Source organism: Ahaetulla prasina, chromosome 2, assembly GCF_028640845.1.
Source record: "Ahaetulla prasina isolate Xishuangbanna chromosome 2, ASM2864084v1, whole genome shotgun sequence".
Taxonomy (NCBI): domain Eukaryota; kingdom Metazoa; phylum Chordata; class Lepidosauria; order Squamata; family Colubridae; genus Ahaetulla; species Ahaetulla prasina.
In genome coordinates, this window is record NC_080540.1 from 301,452,402 (window position 1) to 301,475,511 (window position 23,110).

The window sequence follows — 23,110 nt, forward strand, 5'->3', positions numbered from 1 at the left end:
CCCTGTATAGTGTCGTTTTGACAGTCAGAGTTGAAACAATTTATGTTAAGTGAATAACTGCAGTTTTGAAGTAACACAGTTGTTAAGTGAATCTGGCTTCCCCATTGACTTTGCTTGCCAGAAGGTCGCAAAAGGGGATCACATGACCCCAGGACACTGCAACCGTCATAAATATGAGTCGGCTGCCAAGCGTCTCAATTTTGACCTCGTGACCACAAGGATGCTGCAACAGTCCTAAGTGTGAAAAACGGTCATGCCACCTTTTGTTCAGTCTTGCCGTAACTTCGAATGGTCATTAAATGAACTGTCGTAAGTCAAGGACTATTTTTATTCAATACATCAAGCAAGTTGCACACAGAATTTGTGAGGCCTTCCGTGAAGCTGTAATTCCACCGAACTTCAATCTGATTTAGGTCATATTCCCCCCACCCCAAAAAAACCCCACCTGTGTTCCCAGAGTTAAAATACCTCTTTCTTCCATTTAGCAGATCATAAAGCTGCCCGCAGTAGATCTCATAAAAGCTGATCCAGACATGGAGATCTTTCCTAGCCTGAGTTGTTTCCAGTTGCTTGAAGATCTCGTTAGCAGCCAAGGCGTAGAGGCCGGGCGTTTTATGGGTGCCAAACATGGTGTAGGTTTTTCCTGCCCCTGTCTGTCCGTACGCAAAGCAGGTGGCGTTGCCTCTGCAACCAAGGAAAGATTAAAAACCCGTAAGCCAGGAGATGAGGGCAGGAGTTGGCTTGCCTACCACAATCTCATCCGAATGCTAAATTCACGGCGTACTTCTGCTGATGGCTTCCCCAGTCTCGTACATTAAAGTCATCCGAAATTTCACCATTTAAATTTCTAGGTTCTATCATATCGCAAGATCTCAAATGGACAGCTAACATCAAAAATATCGTCAAAAAAGGACAACAAAGAATGTTCTTTCTGCACCAACTCAGTAAGCTCAAACTGCCCAAGGAGCTGCTGATTCAGTTCTACAGAAGAATTATTGACTCTGTCATTTGCACCTCTAGAACTGTCTGGTTCGGTTCTGCAACCCAACAAGAAAGACACAGACTTCAGAGGATCATTAGAACTGCAGAAAAAATAATTGCTATCAACCTGCCTTCCATTGAGGACCTGTATACTGCACGAATCAAGAAGAGGGCCGTGAAAATATTTACAGACCCCTCGCATCCTGGACATAAACTGTTTCAACTCCTACCCTCAAAACGACGCTATAGAGCACTGCACACCAGAACAACTAGACACAAGAACAGTTTTTTCCCGAAGGCCATCACTCTGCTAAACAAATAATTCCATCAACACTGTCAAACTATTCACTGAATCTGCACTACTATTAATCTTCTCATAGTTCCCATCACCAATCTCTTTCCACTTATGACTGTAACTTTGTTGCTGGCAATCCTTATGATTTATATTGTATACTGACCATCAATTGTGTTGTAAATGTTGTACCTTGATGAACATATCTTTTCTTTTATGTACACTGAGAGCATATGCACCAAGACAAATTCCTTATGTGTCCAATCACACTTGGCCAATAAAAAATTCTATTCTATTCTGTTCTATTAGAAAAAATCCTTCTCTCTCTAGGGTCCTGGGAGAAATGCAAGCTTTCAACGATTTTCAAAGGCTGGGTTACGCCAATACCATAATTATAGAGAGCAGAATTCTTTGCCCTCAGTGTGGTGAAGCTTCTAGTTTCGGAGTTTTTGCAGGGGAATTTATTTATTTATTTATTTAATCAAATTTGTATACCGCCCTATCTCCCGAGGGACTCAGGGCGGTTCACAGGCAAATAAAAACATATAAATACAAATTAAGATCACAATTAAAAAACTTATTCTAAAGCCAAATTAATTAAAAATGATATAAATACTAAAACCAATTAAAATCAATATAAATTTAAAATCTAGTCCAGTCCTGCGCAAATGAATAAATGTGTTTTAAGCTTGCGACGGAAGGTTCGGAGGTCCGGAAGTTGACAAAGTCCTGGGGGGAGTTCGTTCCAGAGGGTGGGAGCCCCCACAGAGAAGGCCCTTCCCCTGGGTGTCGTCAATGTAATATCCAGCTACTACTCTTTAAAGGAGCTGCATCTTTTGCTGGGAGGGCACACGGGTGCAGACAGGTGTTACAACGGGGCCCAGTGGAAACACCTGCCTGCAGCTGTGCCTTTCCTTCAAAGAGTTGTAGTATCCCAAATAGGACACAAGCTTATTACATCACTGTGTGTGGCAGCAAAGTGTAGACCAGCGGTCACCAACCGGTGGTTTGCGAGAAAATGTGGGTGGTCCGCGGCGCACCAGGGTGGAGGAGCTGCTCTGGGATAAGCAACGGCCAGTCCGGTAACTAGAGCTCTGGAAGATTGTACCAGCCAGGCAACTCATGGTGGGGCTGTAAATCTCCGCTGTTGAGGGAGGTTCAGGCAATTTGTAACTTTGCAGCACAGCCCTCGCCAGCTGGAATGAGGTAATGGTGCAAGGGGGGGGATGGCAGTGCAGGCGGGCGGAAGCAACGGGTGGTGGGAACCCCTGTTTCTTCCCCTGATGTAGCTTCCTGTCGGCTGAATCCACCAGTGGTTGTCCCCACCCCTCACCCTCCCTTCCCAGTCACTCCACACCTGGCAAGGGAAGGGGAGGGAGGGAATGGAGATTCGCTCCATATTCCATTCTTGCTGGATCTTTCTCTCTTTCCCCCACTCTTTCTCATGGGCCAGCCAGTGTCTTGGCGCTGAGAGGAAGTCAAGCATCTCCCTGAGAGACTGAGGTGCAGGAGCACCAACAAGGGCCGGAAGAAACAGTCACGAGATCCAGCTCCCGCTCTGGAATATGGAGCGAATTTCTTCCCCCCCCCCCCCGCTGTCCCTTGCCAGGCGAGGAATGACTGGGAAGGGAGGGGGAGGGGAGGGGACAGCCACTGGTGGGTTCAGCCGACAGGAAGCTACAGCAGAGGGAAGAAACAGCCCAGGGTTCCGCCATCCATTGCTTTGGCCCGCTTGCACACACACACACACACACACGCACCATTATCTCACTCCAGCCAACGAGGGCTGCACTGCAAAGCTGCAAGTTTCTTCCATCCCTTGTTGGTGCTCCTGCACCTCAGTCTCTCGGGGGGACGATTGACTTCCTCTCAGCCCCAAGACACTGGCTGGCCTATGAGAAAGAGTTGGGGAGAGAGAGAGAAAGAGAGGGGGAGAAAGAGGGGGGGGGGAGACAGAATGAGAGAATGAGTGGGAGGGGGGAGAAAGAGAGGAGGGACAGTGCCTGAAGGACCCCATCCCGTCACTGAGAGTCCAGAGGCCCACTGAATTTGTATTAGTGGTCCCCGGGATTTGAAATTATGGACTTGGTGGTCCGTGAGGTCCAAAAAGGTTGAGGACCCCTGGTGTAGACAACATTCATACTGAAGAAGGCTCAGGGAGTCTTGAAGGCTCCATCCACATCACTTCCTTCTGAAGTGCTATAGATCAACCTTCCCCAAACTGGTCCTCTTGCGAAAATTAGACTTGTTCTCAAAAACCACTCGAAAACTGAAGACTGCTGAACTGGTGGGTTTGGAAGGCTTAAGAAGAATGCCTTCAAATTCAAAAATGCCACAAAGAAGAGGGGGGGGTGGTTTCAATTCATTTTCCAAAGCACCTGAAGGCACGACAAAAAACAACAGATAGAAACTAATCAAGGAGAAAAGCAACCTGGAATTGAGGAGAAACCTCCTAACGGTGAGGACAATTAACCAGTGGAACTGCTTGCCACCAGCAGTCGTGGGTACTCCATCACTGAAGAAACACTGGATATTTGTCTGAAATGGTACAGGATCTCCTGCTTGAGCAGGGGGCTGGACTAGAAGACCTCCAAGGTCCCTTCCAGCTCTATTCTGATTCTGATTCTGAAGACCGAGATAGTTGAACAAGGAAAATGAAGAAATATTCAACAAGGATACCCTACCCACTAAATACATGTTGAATGAGAGGATGGGCCGTCTTCATGTACACGTCTTGATTGGAACAGGACTCCCCAAAGACTTCGTCAAAATAAAACACATGCTGCAAACAACAGAAAGGACATTTAGTGCAAGAAACACAAGAGTTTAATTCCTTTAACTAGGCGTAATGGCAGCGGACGTAACCAAGGACATGGATGGTCTCATTCCAAGTTAGGAGGAGTTGGATTGTTCTGATAGGGCAAAGCCACATTAAACCCGCTGAGAAGCAGCACCATCAGCAACAGCAAATAGAAAAAAAAATAACCTGTCTCATTTTATTTATGTATACCAAGTAGGTATGTCTAGGGAAGAAAGCAGTCAATGAAGCTATAGAAAGATGGAAAGATTGAGATCATCTTAAAAAAGCAGTAGTGTAGTTCATTGAATTGAACAAAAGTTGAGCTATGCTAAGAATTGTAAAGAAAATTTTCTCTCTCCCCCGTCTCCCCCTGCCATTCTTCCCCACCCCTTCCCTTCTCTCTCCTTCTCCCTCTCTCTGTCCCCTTTCTTTTCCTCTCCCTCTCCCGCTCCTTTCCTCTCTTCCCCTCTTCCTTTCCTTTCCTCTCCCCTCCCCCTCTCCCTTCTTTTCCCTTCCCTCTCCCCATCCCTTCCTCTCTTCCCCTCCCTCTTCATCTTCCCTCCCTCCTCTCCCTTCTCTCTTCTTCTCCCCTCTCATCCCCCTTCCTTTCTTCCCCTCCCTCTCTCCCCCTCTCTCTTTCATTTACTCACTCGCACCACCCACCTGCAAGATGTACTGTGTGAGGTCAACGGCCTCTTTCTTCTCATGGAGCAGCAGCGTTTCCTTGTCTTCCACTGTGAGGATGTTCACTTCTCCACGCCTCTCTTCTCGTAGACCGAGGGGGCGTTTTCGCACACACACACGGATCTTGTCCGTTTCGATCCACGGGGTCTCTTTCTCACCAGCAGTCGTTCTACAAAGTTTGTCATGCAGGTGAAAACAAGCAAAAGGATATGCGTACAATTTTTTTTTTTTTAAAAAAATAGTGTTTAGCATCTCCGGTATCAAATTTTATTTTATCGTGGTAAATTTAATCTCTCATCAAATATATTCTCAAGAGTGATTGTGAGAGGGATCAGAGTTTTTTAGTGGACGATCATTTGAATAGGAGCCAGCCATGTGCTGCAGCTGCCAAAAAAGCCAACAGTCCTAGGCTGCCTCAACAGAGGGAGAGCAGTGTAGGTAGGTAGGTAGGTAGGTAGGTAGAAGGAAGGAAGGAAGGAAGGAAGGAAGGAAGGAAGGAAGGAAGGAAGGAAGGAAGGAAGGAAGGAAGGGAAGAGCCACAAAGCTGATAAAGGAACTGGAGGCTAAATCATACAATGAAGATTTGCAGGAACTAGGTATGTCTAGCCCAGGGATCTGCAAACTTGGCTCTTTTAAGACTTGTGGACTTCAACTCCCAGAGTTCCTCAGCCAGCTCTGCTGAGGAACTCTGGGAGCTGAAATCCACAAGTCTTAAAAGAGCCAAGTTTGCAGACCCTGGGCTAGCCTAACTAAGAGAATGTTCAGCAGAGATATAATAGCTGCCTTCCAGTACCTGAGGGGCTGTTTCTCGACCTATTCTCCAAAGCACCTGAGGGCAGGACAAGAAGTGACAAGCGGAAAATTATTAAAGAAAGATCCAACCTAGAAATAAGGAGAAATTTCCTGACAGTGAGAACAATTAATCAATGGAAGTTTTTGGCTGCTCCATCACTGGAGGATTTTAAGAACAGATTGGATAGCTATTTGTCTGAAATGGTAGGTCTCGATGAAGATTTTCAATTATCCAGATCATGGTTGTCCCCTAAGGTGCTTTTTTTCAAGAGGCAACTGGACTTCTGGTTTTTTTTTCTTTGAAGACGTTTCACTTCTCATCCAAGAAGCTTCTTCAACTCTGACTGGATGGCGAATAGAAGGACTTAGACTCCTTGATTTATACTTATACCTATTATACATACTCAAGGGCCTTCCCCTTTCAAGGAATACCACTACTGCTCCAAGGTCCCTTCCAACTCTGTTACTCTATGTTCTCTATAGGACAGAACATTAGCTCTTCTCCATCAACAGAAATGCAAACGGAAAATTATTACCTGGTGTAAGAATGAGGCACTCCGTAATTGTAGCCCGAGATATGAGCTACTCTCTGTACAAAGGAAATGTCTGTGTCTCCTAAAACATCGTTAGATGGACTTGGAGCTGGGACCACTAGCTGGTTCTCTGTCCAGCTTGCAGATGCTTTTAAGGAGTCCTTCCTGGGTCTTTTGTGGACCGAATCATGGCCAAACACCGCAGCGGCCTCCTCTTTACCCTCATTTGAAGAACTGGGAGATAAGGCGCACGACCCAGATTCAACCTCTTTCCGTTGACCTTTCTCTTCGGAATCAAAATGGAGTTGTCTCCGTGGGCCGGACCGAGTGAGCTGGGGTCGCAGGCGGCGGGTACTTTTCTGGAAATCTTCCTGTTTTTTCCTGACCGCTTCGTCTTCGGCCTGCAGCATCTTGATGATCCGAATGAGCTGGAAGAGACGCTTGCGGTCCTTCATGTTATGAACCCCGAGTTTGCTGTAATCCTTCATGGAGACCTTGGCAAGTTCGTCGATTTTCTGGAAGCCGAGGGCGGTAAAATGCGGGTAATATTTTTGAAGTTCCGCCTCACAGAGGCATTCATACAGACACGAGGCCATCTTCTTAGTCACGGCGACCTAAGTGGTCAAGAAAAGAGTTTCAGGCAAAATTAAACCTATGTATATCAAGACAGTGGCTTTTTTTCCCTTCAAATTTTATTGATTTTTTTTATTAATTACATTTCTTAGTGCTTAATAAACATCATGTTGTCTGGGTATTTAATTTGTTTAACAATTCTGATTATATTCTTAATCTTCACCCCTTTTTCCAACCACTGGCAAGACAGATTCCATGTTTGATAGGATTCTGTGCCTTCTTTCTGCTTAATTGTCAATGTCGATCTATCCATTTCCGCACAGTCTAGCATCTTCTTAATTATCTCTTCATCTCTTCTTCATTTTTCCAATATTGTGCAAAGATAATCCTCACTGCTGTTAAGACATGTAATATTAAGTACATACTTTTCTTATCAATTTTTTCTGATATTATACCTAATAACAATCGTTCTGGTTTAAAATCTATACACTTTGCAATATCTCTGTAGGCTGCTTTTGAGACTCTCAAATGAGGTGAGAAATGAGGCGAGAGAAATGAAAGCCATCTTTTAATTAAAAAAATTTAATTTGTTTAACAATTCTGATTATATTCTTATCATCTTTTTTAGCCACCCGTGTATCATTTCCCTTTTTTTTTTTTAGCACAAATCTACCACATATGATAAAATGTGCCCATCTTTTGGCCTTTTTGAAATGGAGGGGCGCGCGAAGTCAGAGGTGTTAACAACCGGTTCGCCCAACACCAAAAATGTAAGTTCTCATTTTTTAAAAAAGTTACTTAATCTACCAGATAGCTTCATAGCTTATTCCAGTGATGGGATTCAGCCAGTTCGCACCACTTCGGGAGAACCAGTTGTTAACTTTCTGAGCAATTTGGTGAACTGGTTGTTGGAAGAAATCATTAGGGCAGAGAACCCTAATGTTAAATTATTTGAATCCCACCACTGGCTTATTCCCGCCTAAAAATGTACCAGTATATATACTTGCAATTGTTTTCACCCTTTTTTAAAAAATGACAATATCAGAGAAAGAAAATCACCGTTCAATCGTCTTAATACATTGCATGAAGTCCATTCAGCTGAACTTTCTTCATTGTCCCGCTTTGGTCAATGAAGAGAAGCCTTCAAAATTACAACCGCAGAATATCAGTTGGCCGAGAAGAGAGATTCCACCAGCCTCAAACCTCCCACTTAAATGTATAAATCTTAAAAAGGCAGAAGAAATTACATTCCACCCTTTTTTTAAATTAAAAGATGGCTTTCATTTCTCTCACCTCATTTGAGAGTCTCAAAAGCAGCCTACAGAGATATTGCAAAGCGTATAGAAAATGAAATTAGTGAGTCAGTCAATTCCATCCAGGTAGCAAAACTTTACAAGAAACAAAGAGAACTGCAATAACCACTTACTTGCTTTCCCGCAGAGCTGAAGTTTAATGGTTCAGGCAGCAGAAAACCAGAACGCCTAAATTTAGAGGCATCTTTCGTAGATGCAGCTGTTTCTCCCATGTGCTACCCTGGTTAATGATCAGAGAGTATGAAATGGATATGGACGGATGTGCTTCAAAAAGCCACAGCACAAAGGAAAAACGACTTGGCTTCTATGAAGAGAAACCATTTGCTTATATGAAGAAACCCATCTAAATGTATTAAAGTATAAGGCTAGGCCTGACTTGAAGGAAGTTTACTTCAGACTCAGCACATTTAAATGAGTTTAGGGCAAAATATTTACAAACAACTTAGAAGGCAGAACATATTTTCAACCTGTGGGAAATTTCTCCTACGGTGAGGTACGCACGGAATTTTTGGTTTGAATTTAAATCAAAAAGATAAAAGAGGTTTGATTAAAAATCTTAGGAATGTACAGGTAACCCTTGACTTACAACAGTTCATTTAGTGACCGTTCGAAGTTACAAGGGCACTGAAAAAAGTGACTTATGACTGTTTTTCATACTTAGGATCTTTGCAGCAACCCCACGATCAGGTGATCAAAATTCAGATGCTAGGCAACTGACTCATACTTATGACTGTTGCTGTGCCCCAAGGTCATGTGATCACCGTTTGCAAAAATCAATGGGGAAGCCAGATTCGCTTAATAACCCTGGTTTTAATGTACCAACTGTGGTGATTCACTTAACAGCTTTGGCAAGAAAGGTCGTAAAATGGGACAAAACTTACTTAACAAATGTCTCACTTAACAACTAAAATTTGGGGCTCAATTGTGATCGTAAGTCAATGTCTACTGTACAATCATGGACATCTATAGAGTGGACATCTCTGCTGCTGATGTAAGTTTTACCCCAATCATCTTTTAAAAGGAGCGCCAGCAGTGTAATAGCTTTATATTGGTAATATAATTACCGATATCCAGTGTCTCAAAGACGCTTTTTCAAAAGGCAACTGGATTTTCTCTGCTTTTCCTTGAAGATGTTTTGCTTCTCACCCAAGAAGCTTCTTCAGTTCAGTTCTTTGAGAAAAAGCAAAAAAAAAAGTCCAGTTGTCTTTTGAAAAAGCATTTTTGGAACAACCATGACCTGGATAACTGGAAATCTCCATATACATAATTGCATAATAATATACAAAACAGGGCTTTTTATTTTTATGGAAAATAAAAAGTTGCAGCTGGTCCAGGATGCAACTGGACACACAATTGATTTATATATTAAATTTTTATGCCGCCCATCTCCTCTAAAAGGCGACTCTGGGCGGCTTGAATATAAAAGGCAAATAGAAAAATAATAAAATTGTGCAGATTAAAAGTTATAATAGGCCCATTTGTCATTACTGTTTGCCAAGCTGCACCAATTACCTAATGCAGGTAGTTGTTTGTTTGTTTACATTTATACCCCGCCCTTCTCCGAAGACTCAGGGCGGCTTACAGTGTATAAGGCAATAGTCTCATTCTATTTGTATATTTTTACAAAGTCAACTTATTGCCCCCAACAATCTGGGTCCTCATTTTACCTACCTTATAAAGGATGGAAGGCTGAGTCAACCTTGGGCCGGGCTCGAACCTGCAGTAGTTGCAGGCTACTGTGTTCTTAATAACAGGCTTTACCAGCGTGAGCTAAACCGGCCCCAAGTTCTTAATGCTTGTTTGTTTAGTGACCTGTCAAAGTTACAACGGCACTGAAAATAGCAACTTATGACCATTTTGTCACACTTACGACCACTGCAGCCTCTGCATGGTCACATGATTTACATTGGTAGGCTTGACAACTGGTTCATATTTATGACGGTTGCAGCATCCTGGAGGTCATGTGATCCCCTTTTGCGACCTTCTGACAAGCAAACTCAATGGGAAACCCAGATTCACTTAACAACGGTGTGACTAACTTAACAACTGATGTGGTTCACTTAACAACCATGGCAAAAAAAAGTCATAAAATGGGACAAAACTCAACAACTGTCCCATGCAGCAACCAAAAATTTGGGCTCCCTTGCAGTCGGAAGTCAGGGACTACCTGTATTAAACCCATATTATCTGATAAAGCAGAGATACCCACAACCAATGGGCCTCTGTGGCTCAGACTGGTAAGACAGTCTGTTATTAACACAGCTGCTTGCAATTACTGCAGGTTCTAGTCCCACCAGGCCCAAGGTTGACTCAGCCTTCCATCCTTTATAAGGTAGGTAAAATGAGGACCCAGATTTTTGGGGGGGCAATAAGTTGACTTTGTATATAATATACAAATTGATGAAGACTATTGCTTAACACAATGTAAGCCACCCTGAGTCTTTGGAGAAGGGCGGGATATAAATGCAAATTTAAAAAAAAAAAAACCATACAAAGATTTTAAAAATGGCTCCATGCTGTCTCCTTAAAAAAAAAATAGCATTATAGTCACATCACTGAGGTCTTCTAAAAATGATTTGAGAGCTCAGAGATGCTAAACCCCCAAGAAATTTCTCTTAGGATTAAATAAGCAACCAGGATGAGGAGTGGGGTTGGAGGGTGGGGTGGGGAGGAATTTCGCATCCGGATTTAAATTTCCCTTCCATCGAGCGCAGCTGTTGTCATCTCAGCCTATTTTTCTCAATGAAAAATGATACTGAGGCTCCTAGGAAGAACCTTGCCTTCTTCATTCCATCCCATTCTTCAGAATGTGAACCACAGGTAGTCCTCGACTTACAACCACAATGGAGCCCAACATTTCTGTGGCTAAGTGAGACACTGGTTAAGTGACTTTTGGCCCCATTTTACAACCTTTCATGTCACATTTGTTAAGTGAATCACTTCAGGTTTTAATTCAGACAAGACGGTTGTTAAGTGAACCTGGCTTGTCAGAAGGTCCCAAAAGGGGATCACGTGACCCCAGCACACTTCAACCGTCATAGATATGAGTCAATTGCCAAGCCACTAAATTTTTGATCATGTGGCCCTGGGAATACCACAGTGGTCATAAGTGTGAAAAAAAGGTTAAAAGTCACTTTTTTTCAGTGCCGTTGTAACTTTCAACAGTCACTAAAAGAACTGTTGTAAGTCAAGGACCGTCTGTACATTTCCCTTCTCAACTTTGTGCCTAATGCTTAGGACAATAAAATACCCAGAAAATAACCAGGTTTCCAATCATAGGGTGGGAGGAAAGAACAAACAGCTTTCCAGTAAGACCAGTACAGGTAGTCCTTGACTTACAACAGTTCGTTTAGTGACCGTTCAAAGTTACAACCACACTGAAAAATGTGACTTATGATAGTTTTTCTGACAGATAATTACGATCTTTGCAGCTATTTGAATGTGATCAAAATTCAGAGGCTTGGCAACTGGTTCCTACTTATGACTATTGCAGTGTCCCGGGGTTATGCAATCTCCTTTTGCAACCATCTGACAAGCAAAGCCAACGAGGAAACCAGATTCACTTAACAACCACGTTCCTGCAGTGATTCACTTAATGTGGGAAGAAAAGTCATAAAATGGAGCAAAACTCACTTAACAAATGTCTCAATGCTTAAAAACTTTGGGCTCAATTATGGTTGTAAGTCAAGGACTCCCTGTATAACCTCTCTTCTTACAGACAGTTCTCAACTTATGACCAGACCTGGGACCAGAATTTCTATTACTAAGTAAGGTCGTTGTAAAGTGAATTGTGCAGTCATTAATTAATTAATAAATTAATAAATTAATAAATTTATAAATAAGTGAATCTGACTTCCCCCCATTGACTTTGCTTCTTGGAAGCCGGCCAAGGGCGATCCCATGACCCCAGGATCCTGCAACCATGCTTAAGCACGTGTGGCTTGCCAAGAGTCTGAATCCGGGTCATGTGATCGTGAGATACAGTCCTAAGTGTGAGGACTGGTGGTGAGTCACATTTTTCAGGGCTGTTGTAACTTCAAACGTTCGCTAAATGAATGGTTGTAAGTTGAGGCATACCTGCAATTCCCTGGAGGAATGCCCACCTGACCGACCTCTTCACCAGAAAACAATGCAGCCATGAACTACTGGTAACGTCTGAGCCTTCCCATGGCATCTCCAAACTCTTATAATTCTCCCTTCGGCCAATTTTCCCCACGTTTTCTAAGGAACAAAGTTTGAGAAGAAGAATGAAGGAATAAAAAAAAATAATCTCAAGAGTTCTATCGATGTCAAAGCGACTGGAAATACTGCGCCAATAAAATGTCTATGGAGATTCTCCACCATCCAGGTCATGGTTGTCCCAAAAGTGCTTTTTCTTTTTTTAAGCAAATGGACCTTTTTGTTTTGTTTCGTTTTCCTTTGAAAACGTTTCACTTCTCCTCCAAGAAGCTTCTTCAGTTCTGAAGGATCAGAAGCGAAACGCTTTTAAAGAGTAAAAGGAAGCCCAGCTGCCTTTCGAAAAAAAGCACCTTTGGGTACTCCAATACAGGTAGTCCTGGACTTGGTTTAGTGACCGTTTAACGTTATAACAGCACTGATGTGACTTATGACCGATTTTCGCACTTACGACCTTTACAGCATCCCCATGGTCATGAGATCAAAATTCATATTTTGGTTGACATTTATGACCATTGCCGTGTCCCCAGGTCAGGTGATCCCCTTTTGAGACCTCCCGGACAAGCCAAGTCAATGGGGAAGCCAGATTCACTTAACAACCGGGCTACTAATTTAAGAACTGCAATGATTCAGTTAACCAATGTGGTGAGGGAAGTCGGCAAAAGGGGCCAAACTTATTTAACAGCGTGTCTCGCTTAGCAACAGAAATGCTGGGCTCAACTGTGTTCGTAAGTCAAGGAGCATCTGTAAAAGCAACTGAACCTCATCAATTTCCTGATTGTTCTTCCATGCTAATCTCAGCCCGGTGAGCTCACTGGAGAAGCCTCTGAACAACAAGTGATGGAGAGCATCTGCCTTAGAGCAACAGCTGTTGGGGGCGTCTGGAAGCCTCTCATTTTCCTGGTGCCTGAGTAAAACAAGACTGGGTTGTCCCAGGAAGCTGAAAATAGTAAATTCTTTCCTGTCAGCAGAGCATCCTGGAGTCCTAGGATGCTTTCTTGATTGTCGTTCTACCTCAGGGGTCTGCAAACTTGGCTCTTTTAAGACTTGTGGACTTCAACTACCAGAGTCCTGGTAAATTTAATCTCTCATCAAATATATTCTCAACAGTGATTGTGAGAGGGATCAGAGTTTTTTAAGTGGACAATAATTTAAATGTGAGCCAGCCGTGTGCTGCAGCTGCCAAAAAAGCCAACACAGTCCTAGGCTGCATCAACAGAGGGAGCACATCCTGGTCATGAGAAGTGATGGTACCACTCTGAACTGCACTATTTATTTATTTATTTATTTATTTATTTATTTATTTATTTATTCATTCATTCATTCATTCATTCATTCATTCAATTTTTATACCACCCTTCTCCCGAAGGACTCAGGGCGGTTTACAGCCAAAATAAAACAACATAAACATAAACAAAAATTAAAAACATATTAAAAAACTAATTCTAAAATTTGGCCAAATAAGATTAAAACTAGCGTAAAACCATCATGAAAACCCCCATTAAAATTTTGTTAGGCTAGCCCCGCACAATGGAATAACAAAGTCTTGAGCTCGCGTTTGAAAGTCCGGAGGTCGGGGAGTTGACGCAACCCCGGAGGAGGCAACTCATTCCAAAGGGCAGGAGCCCCCACAGAGAAGGCCCTCCCCCTGGGGGCCGCCAGTCGGCATTGTTTGACTGACGGCACCCTGAGGAGACCCTCCCTATGGGAGCGCACAGGCCGATGGGAGGCTGTTTGTGGCAGTAGGCCACAATGAGGCCACACTTGGAATAGTGGGTCAGTTCTGGTCACCTCAATGTAAAAAAAGATGCTGAGAATCTAGAAGGAAGGAAGGAAGGAAGGAAGGAAGGAAGGAAGGAAGGAAGGGAAGAGCCACAAAGCTGATAAAGGAACTGGAGGCTAAATCATACAATGAAGAATTGCAGGAACTAGGTATGTCTAGCCCAGGGGTCTGCAAACTTGGCTCTTTTAAGACTTGTGGACTTCAACTCCCAGAGTTCCTCAGCTAGCCTTGAAGTCCACAAGTCTTAAAAGAGCCAAGTTTGCAGACCCCTGGCCTACTTAAAAGAAAGGAGGCCATTGCATCCATGACGTTTTTAATTGCTTCGTTCTTGAGCTGGAGAAAAGTGTCTTTGGACAACAATCCGTGTCTTTTTTTCCTTTGAGCTATGAAAAAATAGCTGTAATAGATATCACAGATAGCTGTGAAAAACGGTCATAAGTTTTCAATGCTGTTGTAACTTTGAGCAGTCACTAAATGAACTGTTGTAAGGTGGGGACTACCTGTATTAATTTAAATAAACAGACTGCAAGTCGTTCAGTTAGTAACATGGTTGTTAGGTGAATCCGGCTTCCCCAAGGGCTTTGCTTGTCAGAAGGTCGCAAATGGGGATCACGTGCGACCGTCATAAATATGAACCAGTTGCTAAGCATCTAAACTTTGATCATGAGATCCTGGGGATGCTGCAATGGTTGTAAGTGTGGAAAATGGTCATTGGTCACTTTTTTTCAATGCTGTTGTAAATTTGAACGGTCACTAAATGAATGGCGGTAAGTTGAGGTCGACCTGTACCCTTGAGTTCTCTGTATCAAAGACAAATTCTTTGCTTGTCTAAACAAAGAATTTTAGCCAAATAAAGTATTCTATTGTATTCAATTCAATTCAATTCATGGCTCTCTGTGGCTGCTCCCAAAGGAAGATGCATTTCAGTAATTCGTAGGCAAGAAAAACATGCATTTCTCTCCCCCCCTTTTTCCCTCGATTCTCCCTGAAGTTTTCAGGACTTTTCTTCCATCCACGACTTTCTACATTTTTTTTCTTAAACCTCCACCTCTTTAAACAACCTAATACAGGTAGTCCTCGACTTACAACAGTTCATTTAGTGACTGTTCAAAGTGTGGGAAACGGAGCCTATGTTTTTTACTGAAACTAAAGAAGACAATATTAGCCTGTGAAGAAACTACATTGTATATACTTATTTCTAATCTCATGAGCTAGGCTGAAACTTGGAAACTGTACGTAGGAGCTAGGATCAGAGGTCTCTGCTATGCTAAAACCTGGCCTTAACCAGAATTTGCTGATATGACAGTTACAACAGGTAGTTTGTAAACAAGCGCAGGGGGCGATAGAATTAGAGTAATGGGAGATGTAATCGGGGTGGAGATAATGTATTCACTTTAGACGCTTCGGATGGTTTTTCTCGCCATGTACATGTATACATCCGAACTGGACTGTTTTTTTCTCTGTGTCATATATGTGGGTATATTCATACTTATTTGTTTTTGTCATGTTCATGTAGTGCAGTGGTTCTCAACCTTTATAGTGCTGCGACCCCTTTAATACAATTCCTCACGGTGTGGCGACCCCTTTAACACAATTCCCCATGATGTGGTGACCCCTTTAATACAATTCCCCACAATGTGGCGACCCCAACCGTAAAATTATTTTTGTTTTGAATTTATCGCGCCTGAAGCCGTATTGGCTAGCGATCTGAACTGCTTGCGATTGCCTTGAGGACGGAGGCATTAAAGCGGAGACTCCTCCCCTATTAAGCCAGATTAGGCTAGCGATTGGGAGTGATTGCAGCTGGCTTGAGAGGGAGACATCAGAGCAAAGATTTCTCTCTTTTTTAATTCATCATGCCTGAAGCCGAATTCGGCTAGCGATTTGAAGAGCCTGCAGCTGGCTTGTGGAGTCAACCATTGGAGCGCGATTCTTCGACTCGCAAGTATACTTCCCATATTTCCGATGGTCTTAGGCAACCCCTGGCAAATCGTCATTCGACCCCCAACAGAGTCCCAACCCACAGGTTGAGAACCACTGATGTAGTGTATATTGCAAGTGGTGACCAGCAGTGGGTTTCAGAAATGCTTACCACTGGCTCACCATGCCTGTGCGCGCCTCCCACACATGCGCTACACACCTTCCGCGCAAGCGCTTTACTCTTGCACATTTCTTCCATGCAAGTGCTTTACTCTTGCACATTCCTTCTGTGCATGCAATTTGTTCTTGCGTGCACCTTCCGTGTATGTGTCCGGCTTTGAAAACGTGGCTAAATGGGACGGCATTATGTCCAGGCGGGTGGGTGGCCGCAGCCACAGTCGCCGCTACCGGTTCATCCAAACCGGTATGAACAGGCAGAAAACCACCTCTGGTGTTGACCCTTTGAGAACTGTACGCAATGAAATTTCATTTCAATGTATGCCAATTAATGTACATTCAAAGTGACCACAAGGTTATTTCTAAGTCGTCTAAGTTTGTGACGGCATGAGTACCAAGCCAATGTGGAAAAGGCGGGAGGTAAATTCGTAAATAGCAATAGGGAATGTAAAGAAAACGTATTGATGATTTAAGGTGTGTCTACTGTACCTGCGTGTGCATGGTCCACCCTCTTTGCAAAGCAGTAAATAAAATTACTATTGGTTTCTCTTGGAGGTTTTTGGCTGGTGTTTATTTCAGAACTAGACAACGAATCCCACACTAGGCAAGGAAAAACATTACATTTTTCTCCTTCCCCCTCGATTCTCCCTGGAGATTCCAGGACTTTCTGTATTTTTTTTTCTCCTCCCACCCACCCACCCACTTTAAACAACCTAATACAGGTAATCCTTGACTTACAACGGTTCATTTAGTGCAGGGGTCTCCAACCTTGGTCCCTTTAAGACTTGTGGACTTCAACTCCCAGAGTTCCTCAGCCAAGGAACTCTGGGAGTTGAAGTCCACAAGTCTTAAAGGGACCAAGTTTGGAGACCCCTGATTTAGTGACCGTTCCAAGTTACAACGGCACTGGAAAAAAAAGAGAGTTACGACCGTGTTTCACACCTCGGCGCCATCCAACTGTGATCAAAATTCAGGTGCTTGGCCGCTGGTTCATACTTACGACCGTTGCTCTGTCCCAAGGTCACGTGATCCCCTTTGGCGACCTTCCGATGAACCGAGGCTCAATGGGGAAGCCGGATTCACTTTAACGACCATCTCACTTAACAGCTGAGGAAAGAAAAGTCGTACAATGGGCAAAATTCGCTTAGCGAAGGTCTCACTTAACAACAGACATGTTGGGCTCGATTGTGGTCATAAATCGAGGACTACCTGTAGATTAAAACACATTCTCCGCCCCCCTTTCACAGAAGGGAAAAAAAAAATCCAGCGGGAAGCGAAGCATTGCTTTTAAACGGTCACAGTTTCTATCTTCATTTATTGGTTTATTATTAATTAATATTATGCCTCAGGATCTACGCTGCGCGCCCATTGCCATGGCAACAGGGCCGAGGCCTGTACCGGCGAGGAACAGCGTCCTTTCTTTCCGCGCCACCGTTCTTACCGGAGGGCTCCTTCCTTAGCCTTTCTCCCGGCGAACACTCTCTCGATCTGACTGTCTCCCGCGGCAGAGCTTCCGCGAAACCCCCGGAGCTTCTCTCACTCCCAGCACGGTGAGAAAAGAACCGGCGAGGCCCCGTTTCCATGACGACGCGACCAAGCCTGGCTTCAAACCCTCGCGCCGCTTCGGCGCGCCGTTTACGTCAGTGCAACCGTCCAATAAAACTATGGAGGAGGTGGAAGGCGGGGCCTATATTATCCAATCAAAAAGTAGAAGGAAAAAAGGAGCGGGAAAAAGACATACAGAAAGCGGCAGCAGCCGTGGAGAGCGTCTTTAAAAGTTTATCTTTCTAGTGGTTTTCTCCCCATCTGTCAAACTACCAAAGCCAATCATAATTCTATACTCCAAATTAGTCACGCCTTCTGTCGTTGTCGCTGGCTGATTGGATGGAGTCGCCTCAGCGGGTGTAAGCAGGAAGCATCGGTTGTACCAAACAGCTGACAGCGTGATTGTGATTGGTCGAGAAGGTAACCACATTGAGATTGACAAGAATGAAAGCCAATTGAAAAAAGAATTCTCAATACTGCCGGGTTGTGTCTTGCCCAATCCGAAGCCTCGGAGCTGCTGAACTTCATCTGCCACAATTTGACATCCAGCGTAATCCTAGGCCCACAAGACAGTGGGATTATGGGAGTTGAAGTCCATCTTTCCGGAATCTGTCAATTATTATTTTTTTAGCAGAATTGCTTGGACAGGTATGCCGGGTTGCTGCCGCGGGTGGTTCTCAGTGGAGTCCGCCGGGTTGGGGTTGTGGGGGGGGGGGCTCAGCCTGGGGGTGCCCTGCTCGCCTGATGGCCTCTGTTCAGCTGAGCTCCCTATAGATTGTGCATTGTTTAGTGCAGGGGTCTCCAACCTTGGCAACTTTAAGCCTGGTGGACTTCAACTCCCAGAATCCCCCAGCCAGCAAAGCTGGCTGGGGCATTCTGGGAGTTGAAGTCCACCAGGCTTAAAAGTTGCCAAGGTTGGAGACCCCTGGTTTAGTGCATCTGATTGCAATCACATGCAGTTAGAATTTAGAATTTATTGGCCAAGTGTGATTGGACACACAATGAATTTGTTTTGGTGCATATGCTCTCAGTGTACATAAAAGAAAAAAGAAAAGAAAAAAAATACATCAAAGGTACAACATTTACAACACAAATGATGGTCATAGGTTGCAATTTAACTCTTAATGATAGCAGCAAAAAGTTACAGTCATACAGTCATAAGTGGAAAGAGATTGGTGATGAAAACGATGAGAAGATTAATAGTAGTGCAGATTCAGTAAATAGTTTGACAGTGTTGATGGAATTATTTGTTTAGCAGAGTGATGGCCTTCGGGGAAAAACTGTTCTTGTGTCTAGTTGTTCTGGTGTGCAGTGCTCTATAGTGTCGTTTTGAGGGTAGGAGTTGAAACAGTTTATGTCCAGGATGCGAGGGGTCTGTAAATATTTTCACGGCCCTCTTCTTGATTCGTGCAGAATACAGGTCCTCAGTGGAAGGCAGGTTGGTAGCAATTATTTTTTCTGCAGTTCTAATTATCCTCTGTAGTCTGTGTCTTTCTTGTTGGGTTGCAGAACCGAACCAGACCGTTATAAAGGTCTATATTACAATATTAACATTAATATATATTAAATTTTTCAATTTTTAAATTAATTTTAATTTTAATGAATTAATTAATTTTAATTAATTAATATATACTACAATATTAACATTAAATATTAATAATATTGATATTAAAATATTATTTGCTATTTGCTGTTATACTTGCAGCAAAGGAAGCGTTGCAATAGGGAAGTGGCTTTCATTTTAATATGTAAAGCTGCCCAGAAACCCAGATCACAAAACTGAATTGGGAGGGACCGCCTTGCATTCATTCATTCGTTCGTTCATTCATTCATTCATTTAGTCAGTCAATCATATATTAAGATAACAGGTAAAAGTATAAACATAATTGGGATACACGAAAAGAGTAAGTAAAAAGGAATATTAGGAATATTAGGACAGGGACGGTAGGCACGCAAGGTGCTCTTATGCAGGCCCCTTAAAAAATATGGACCGCTTCACGAATTTGCGTGTCATCAACTCCAATGCAGCCCTTGTGGTATAGTGGTTTAAATAGGGCATAAGCAGATCCAGGTTCGAGACCCATCCTCAACAATGGCCCTCAATGAGTGACTTTTGGCCACTTGTGAAAAGAATCAATAGAAGAGAATGTTTGTAGCTCAGGGTTGAAGTATGGGGTCATTGATGCTCTCTGAGTCTGGCAGTTGTCTTGCAGACATTTCATGACCCAACTAGGTAACGTCAACAGTGCTAGAAGGGAGTGCGAATTGTGAAACAGAGGAGGAGGACCATGGACTTTGATGCTCCCTGAGCTTGGTGGTCTTCTTGTGGACGTTTCGTTACCCAACTAGGTAACATCATCAGGGCTAGAAAGGAATGGGGTTTGCTCCCTCTTCATGTTCTAGTAACTTATCATGTAAGTGTTGGTGAGAGTGCTCTTGGTAGTTATTTGACTAAGGTGTCGTTTACTGCTTGATTGTTGGTCTAGTATTAATTAGATAGACAGACAGACAGGTAGATAAATAAATACCAACAGAAGTTATTTATAGCTCAGGGTTGAACTGTGGAGTCCTTAGTGCTCTGAGCTTGGTTATTTTCTTGCAGGCATTTCACTACTTAACTAGATAGTATCATCAGTGGTAGAAGGCAGTGGGATATGAGGAGAGGAGGACGAGCTTGGTGGCTTTCTTGCAGACCTTTCATTACCCAACTAGGTAACATCATCAAATGTTGGTGTTAGAACTGGAGATCCAAGGAGATGGGAGATGCAAGAACATCGTCAGATGTTGATGTTGATGTTGATGTTGAAGATATAGGAAGGAAGTGGGAATTGCAGAGTAGAGGAAGACTGTGGGGTCCCAGGTTCTCTTAGAGCTTGGTGGCTTCCTTGCAGACGCTTCAGCTAGGTAACATCATCAAATGTTGGTGTTGGAGTTGGAGATACAAGGAGATGGGAGATGCAAGAACATCATCAGATGTTGATGTTGATGCTGGAGATGCAGAAGGAAGTGGGGATTGTGGAGTGGAGGAAGACTGTGGGGTCCCAGGTTCTCTTTGAGCTTGGTGGCTTTCTTGCAGACGCTTCATTACCCAACTCGGTAACGTCATCGGTGCTAGAAGGGAGTGGGGATTGTGGAAGAGGAAGAGGACTGCGGAGTCCTTGGTGTCCTCTGAGCTTGATGGTTTTCTTGCAGACGTTTCATTCCCCAGCTAGATAACATCATCAGTGCTAAGACTTGTGAAACGCCTTTGGTGAAAGGTGCCTTCAGGTCTGTTTCTTTTTCTTTAACTGCACCCAGGTTGTGGGGTGACCTGCTCCGCCCTCATCTCAGATCTTGCCATCTGCTAACGCTGCTCCTTTCTGTTCCTTTTGGGTAAGAGCAGCATGAGCTTAAGAGCCTGTGGCCTGATTATCTTCCGAAGGTTACCCAAGGCACGTGCTACTGCAGCTACGGACGGCCACATCGAGTACCTTCTTCTGCAAACCTCATACGGCATCCATCACTGGACACCCCCGAAAGGTGCGTTTTACTCACCCTGCTGTCTGAAGGAGCTCTGCAGTTTTCAATAGATGAGGTGTTCCTGGGGGGGAGATCAGCCAATCGGGAAAGAATGCTGGCTGGGGAATATTGGGAGTTGAAGTCCACCCATCTTAAAGTCGCCGAGGTTGAAAAACCCTGAGCTACCTTTTGGGCATCAGCTCTGGAGATGGATCCTACTCTCTACTTTCTTCAATTTTAATTATTTATTAGATTTTATTTCGCCTTTACTGTATATTTTATAGGTAGCTCAAGGGGGCAAACATACCTAATACTCTTTCCTCTTCTGTTTACCCTACCCAGAGAGGTGGGCTGGGCTGAGAAAGAAGGACTGGACTAAAGTCACCCAGCTGGCTTTCATGCCTAAGGCAGGACTAGAACTCTCCATCTCCTAGTCATTAGCCCAAAGTCACCCAGCTGGATTTCATGCCAAAGGCGAGACTCTAGAACTCACTGCCTCCTGGTATTTGGCCCAAAGTCATCCAGCTGGCTTTCACGCCTGAGGCAGGACTAGAACTCTCTGTCTCCTAGTGATTGGCCCCAAATCCCCCAGTGATTGGCTTTCATGCCTAAGGCGGGACTAGAATTCTCCATCTCCTAGCGATTGGCCCAAAATTCCCCAGGTGGCTTTCATGCCTAAGGCGGGACTAGAATTCTCCATCTCCTAGTGATTGGCCCAAAGTCACCTAAGTTGCTTTCATGGCAAAGGCGGGACTAGAACTCTCCATCTCCTAGTGATTAGCCCAAAGTCACCCAGCATATCAAGAAAGCATGCCGGCTGGGGAATTCTGGAAGTTGAAGTCCACCATTCTTCCCGAGTTGGACAACACCACTCTAGAGAATTTCACAGGGGGGGAGGGTGCTGTCCTGTTTTGAACCCCCTGCTTTGTCTTCTCTCACCAGGCCACGTAGACCCCGGGGAAGATGACCTGCGCACGGCCCTGCGAGAGACCCAGGAAGAGGCTGGGCTGGCCTCCACCCAGTTCACCATCCAGGAAGGTTTTAAGAAGGAACTGAATTACGTGGTCAGAGGCAAACCCAAAACCGTGGTCTACTGGCTGGCCGAGCTGAAGGACCAGGACACGGAGATCAAGCTCTCTTCAGAGCATCGGGCCTTCCGCTGGCTGAGCCTTAGCGAGGCCTGCAGGCTTGCAGAATACGAGGACATGCAAAGCACCCTCAGAGAAGCTCATCTCTTTCTCTCCACCAAAGAATAAATTTCCTTTTGTGCGATGCAGGAACGTTTGGGTAGATGTTGCACTGCTGTTCTTTCAAGTCTTAAGAGCAACCTTTCTCAGTTTTCGCCCCTTAAAGGTGGGTGGACTTCAACGCCCGGAATTCCGAGCTTGGTTGTTTTCTTGCAAACATTTCACACTCCAACTGGGTAACATCATCAGTGCTAGGGAGGTAGAGGTTTGCTCCCAGCTTTTGCAGGGTAAGCTACAGTATATAAATAGAGAGCAAACCCCACTCCCTTGTAGCATTGATGGTGTTCCCTAGTTGGGTCATGAAATGTCTGCAAGAAAACAGGGAGGTTCAGAAAGCACCAAGGACTCTACAATCCCCCTCCTCCTCCAACTCCTCTTCCTTCTAGCTCTGCTGATGTTCCGTAGTTGGGTCATGAAATGTCTGCAAGAAAGCAACCAGGCTCTGAGAGCACCAAAGACCCCACATTCTGGGGGTTAGTGCATACTTCCAGAAGGTGCCATGTTGACGAAGGCTAACGCCGACATAATCTCTCCAAAAACTCTTACAGATCAAGCCTGATTCTTGCTCTTTCCATTTGCTAGGTCTTGGTTAGGTCTACCTAGGCAGAAGGTCCCTCAGAGGACTTGCCCCTGATGGTAGAAGCTCAAGGATAAGATGGAATCAAAGACGGGAGATGCCGTGCCCATCTCTCCTTCTGAGACTCCCATGGGCCACGTAGCGTGTAAGGGTTTTTTGAATGAATCCAGCTAGATTGTTCCAACATATTTTGGAGGTTCAATTTATTGAAAGACTAGC

The 23,110-nt window shown here is 44.1% G+C and overlaps 2 protein-coding genes across 4 annotated transcripts in view; one reads left to right on the forward strand and one right to left on the reverse strand.

The window, feature by feature from the left end:
- The window catches only part of KIF24 (kinesin family member 24), a 30,176-nt gene extending 17,865 nt beyond the window's left edge, over nt 1–12,311 (reverse strand). The window contains exons 1-5 of one of the 2 annotated variants that reach the window (XM_058171960.1): nt 12,046–12,311; nt 6,086–6,696; nt 4,737–4,926; nt 3,958–4,055; nt 469–684 (exon numbers count right to left, since the gene is read on the reverse strand). In XM_058171960.1, coding sequence (XP_058027943.1) covers nt 469–684; nt 3,958–4,055; nt 4,737–4,926; nt 6,086–6,678 — 1,097 coding nt within the window. In that variant the 5' untranslated portion in view covers nt 6,679–6,696; nt 12,046–12,311. Of the gene's footprint in view, nt 1–468; nt 685–3,957; nt 4,056–4,736; nt 4,927–6,085; nt 6,697–8,081; nt 8,172–12,045 lie in introns of those variants that run through there. The other variant, XM_058171958.1, reaches the window with a different exon arrangement.
- Nucleotides 12,312–18,070: 5,759 nt separating this feature from the next.
- On the forward strand, nt 18,071–22,341 carry NUDT2 (nudix hydrolase 2). Of its 2 annotated transcripts, none has more exons than XM_058171974.1 (3): nt 18,071–18,217; nt 20,867–21,088; nt 22,010–22,341. In XM_058171974.1, the coding sequence occupies exons 2-3, from the start codon at nt 20,953–20,955 to the stop codon at nt 22,321–22,323; spliced, it is 450 nt and encodes a 149-aa protein (XP_058027957.1). In that variant the 5' UTR covers nt 18,071–18,217; nt 20,867–20,952; the 3' UTR covers nt 22,324–22,341. The 2 variants fall into 2 exon arrangements, with proteins under 2 accessions (XP_058027957.1, XP_058027956.1); XM_058171973.1 differs by having other exon boundaries at nt 20,952–21,088.
- The last annotated feature ends 769 nt before the right edge of the window (nt 22,342–23,110 follow it).

Bases quoted from the DNA above. Each gene is read 5' to 3' on its own strand.
- NUDT2 (XM_058171974.1), top strand. From the start codon at position 20,953: ATGAGCTTAAGAGCCTGTGGCCTGATTATCTTCCGAAGGTTACCCAAG. The intron at 21,089-22,009 runs GTGCGTTTTACT...TTCTCTCACCAG, and splicing joins TCACTGGACACCCCCGAAAG to GCCACGTAGACCCCGGGGAA.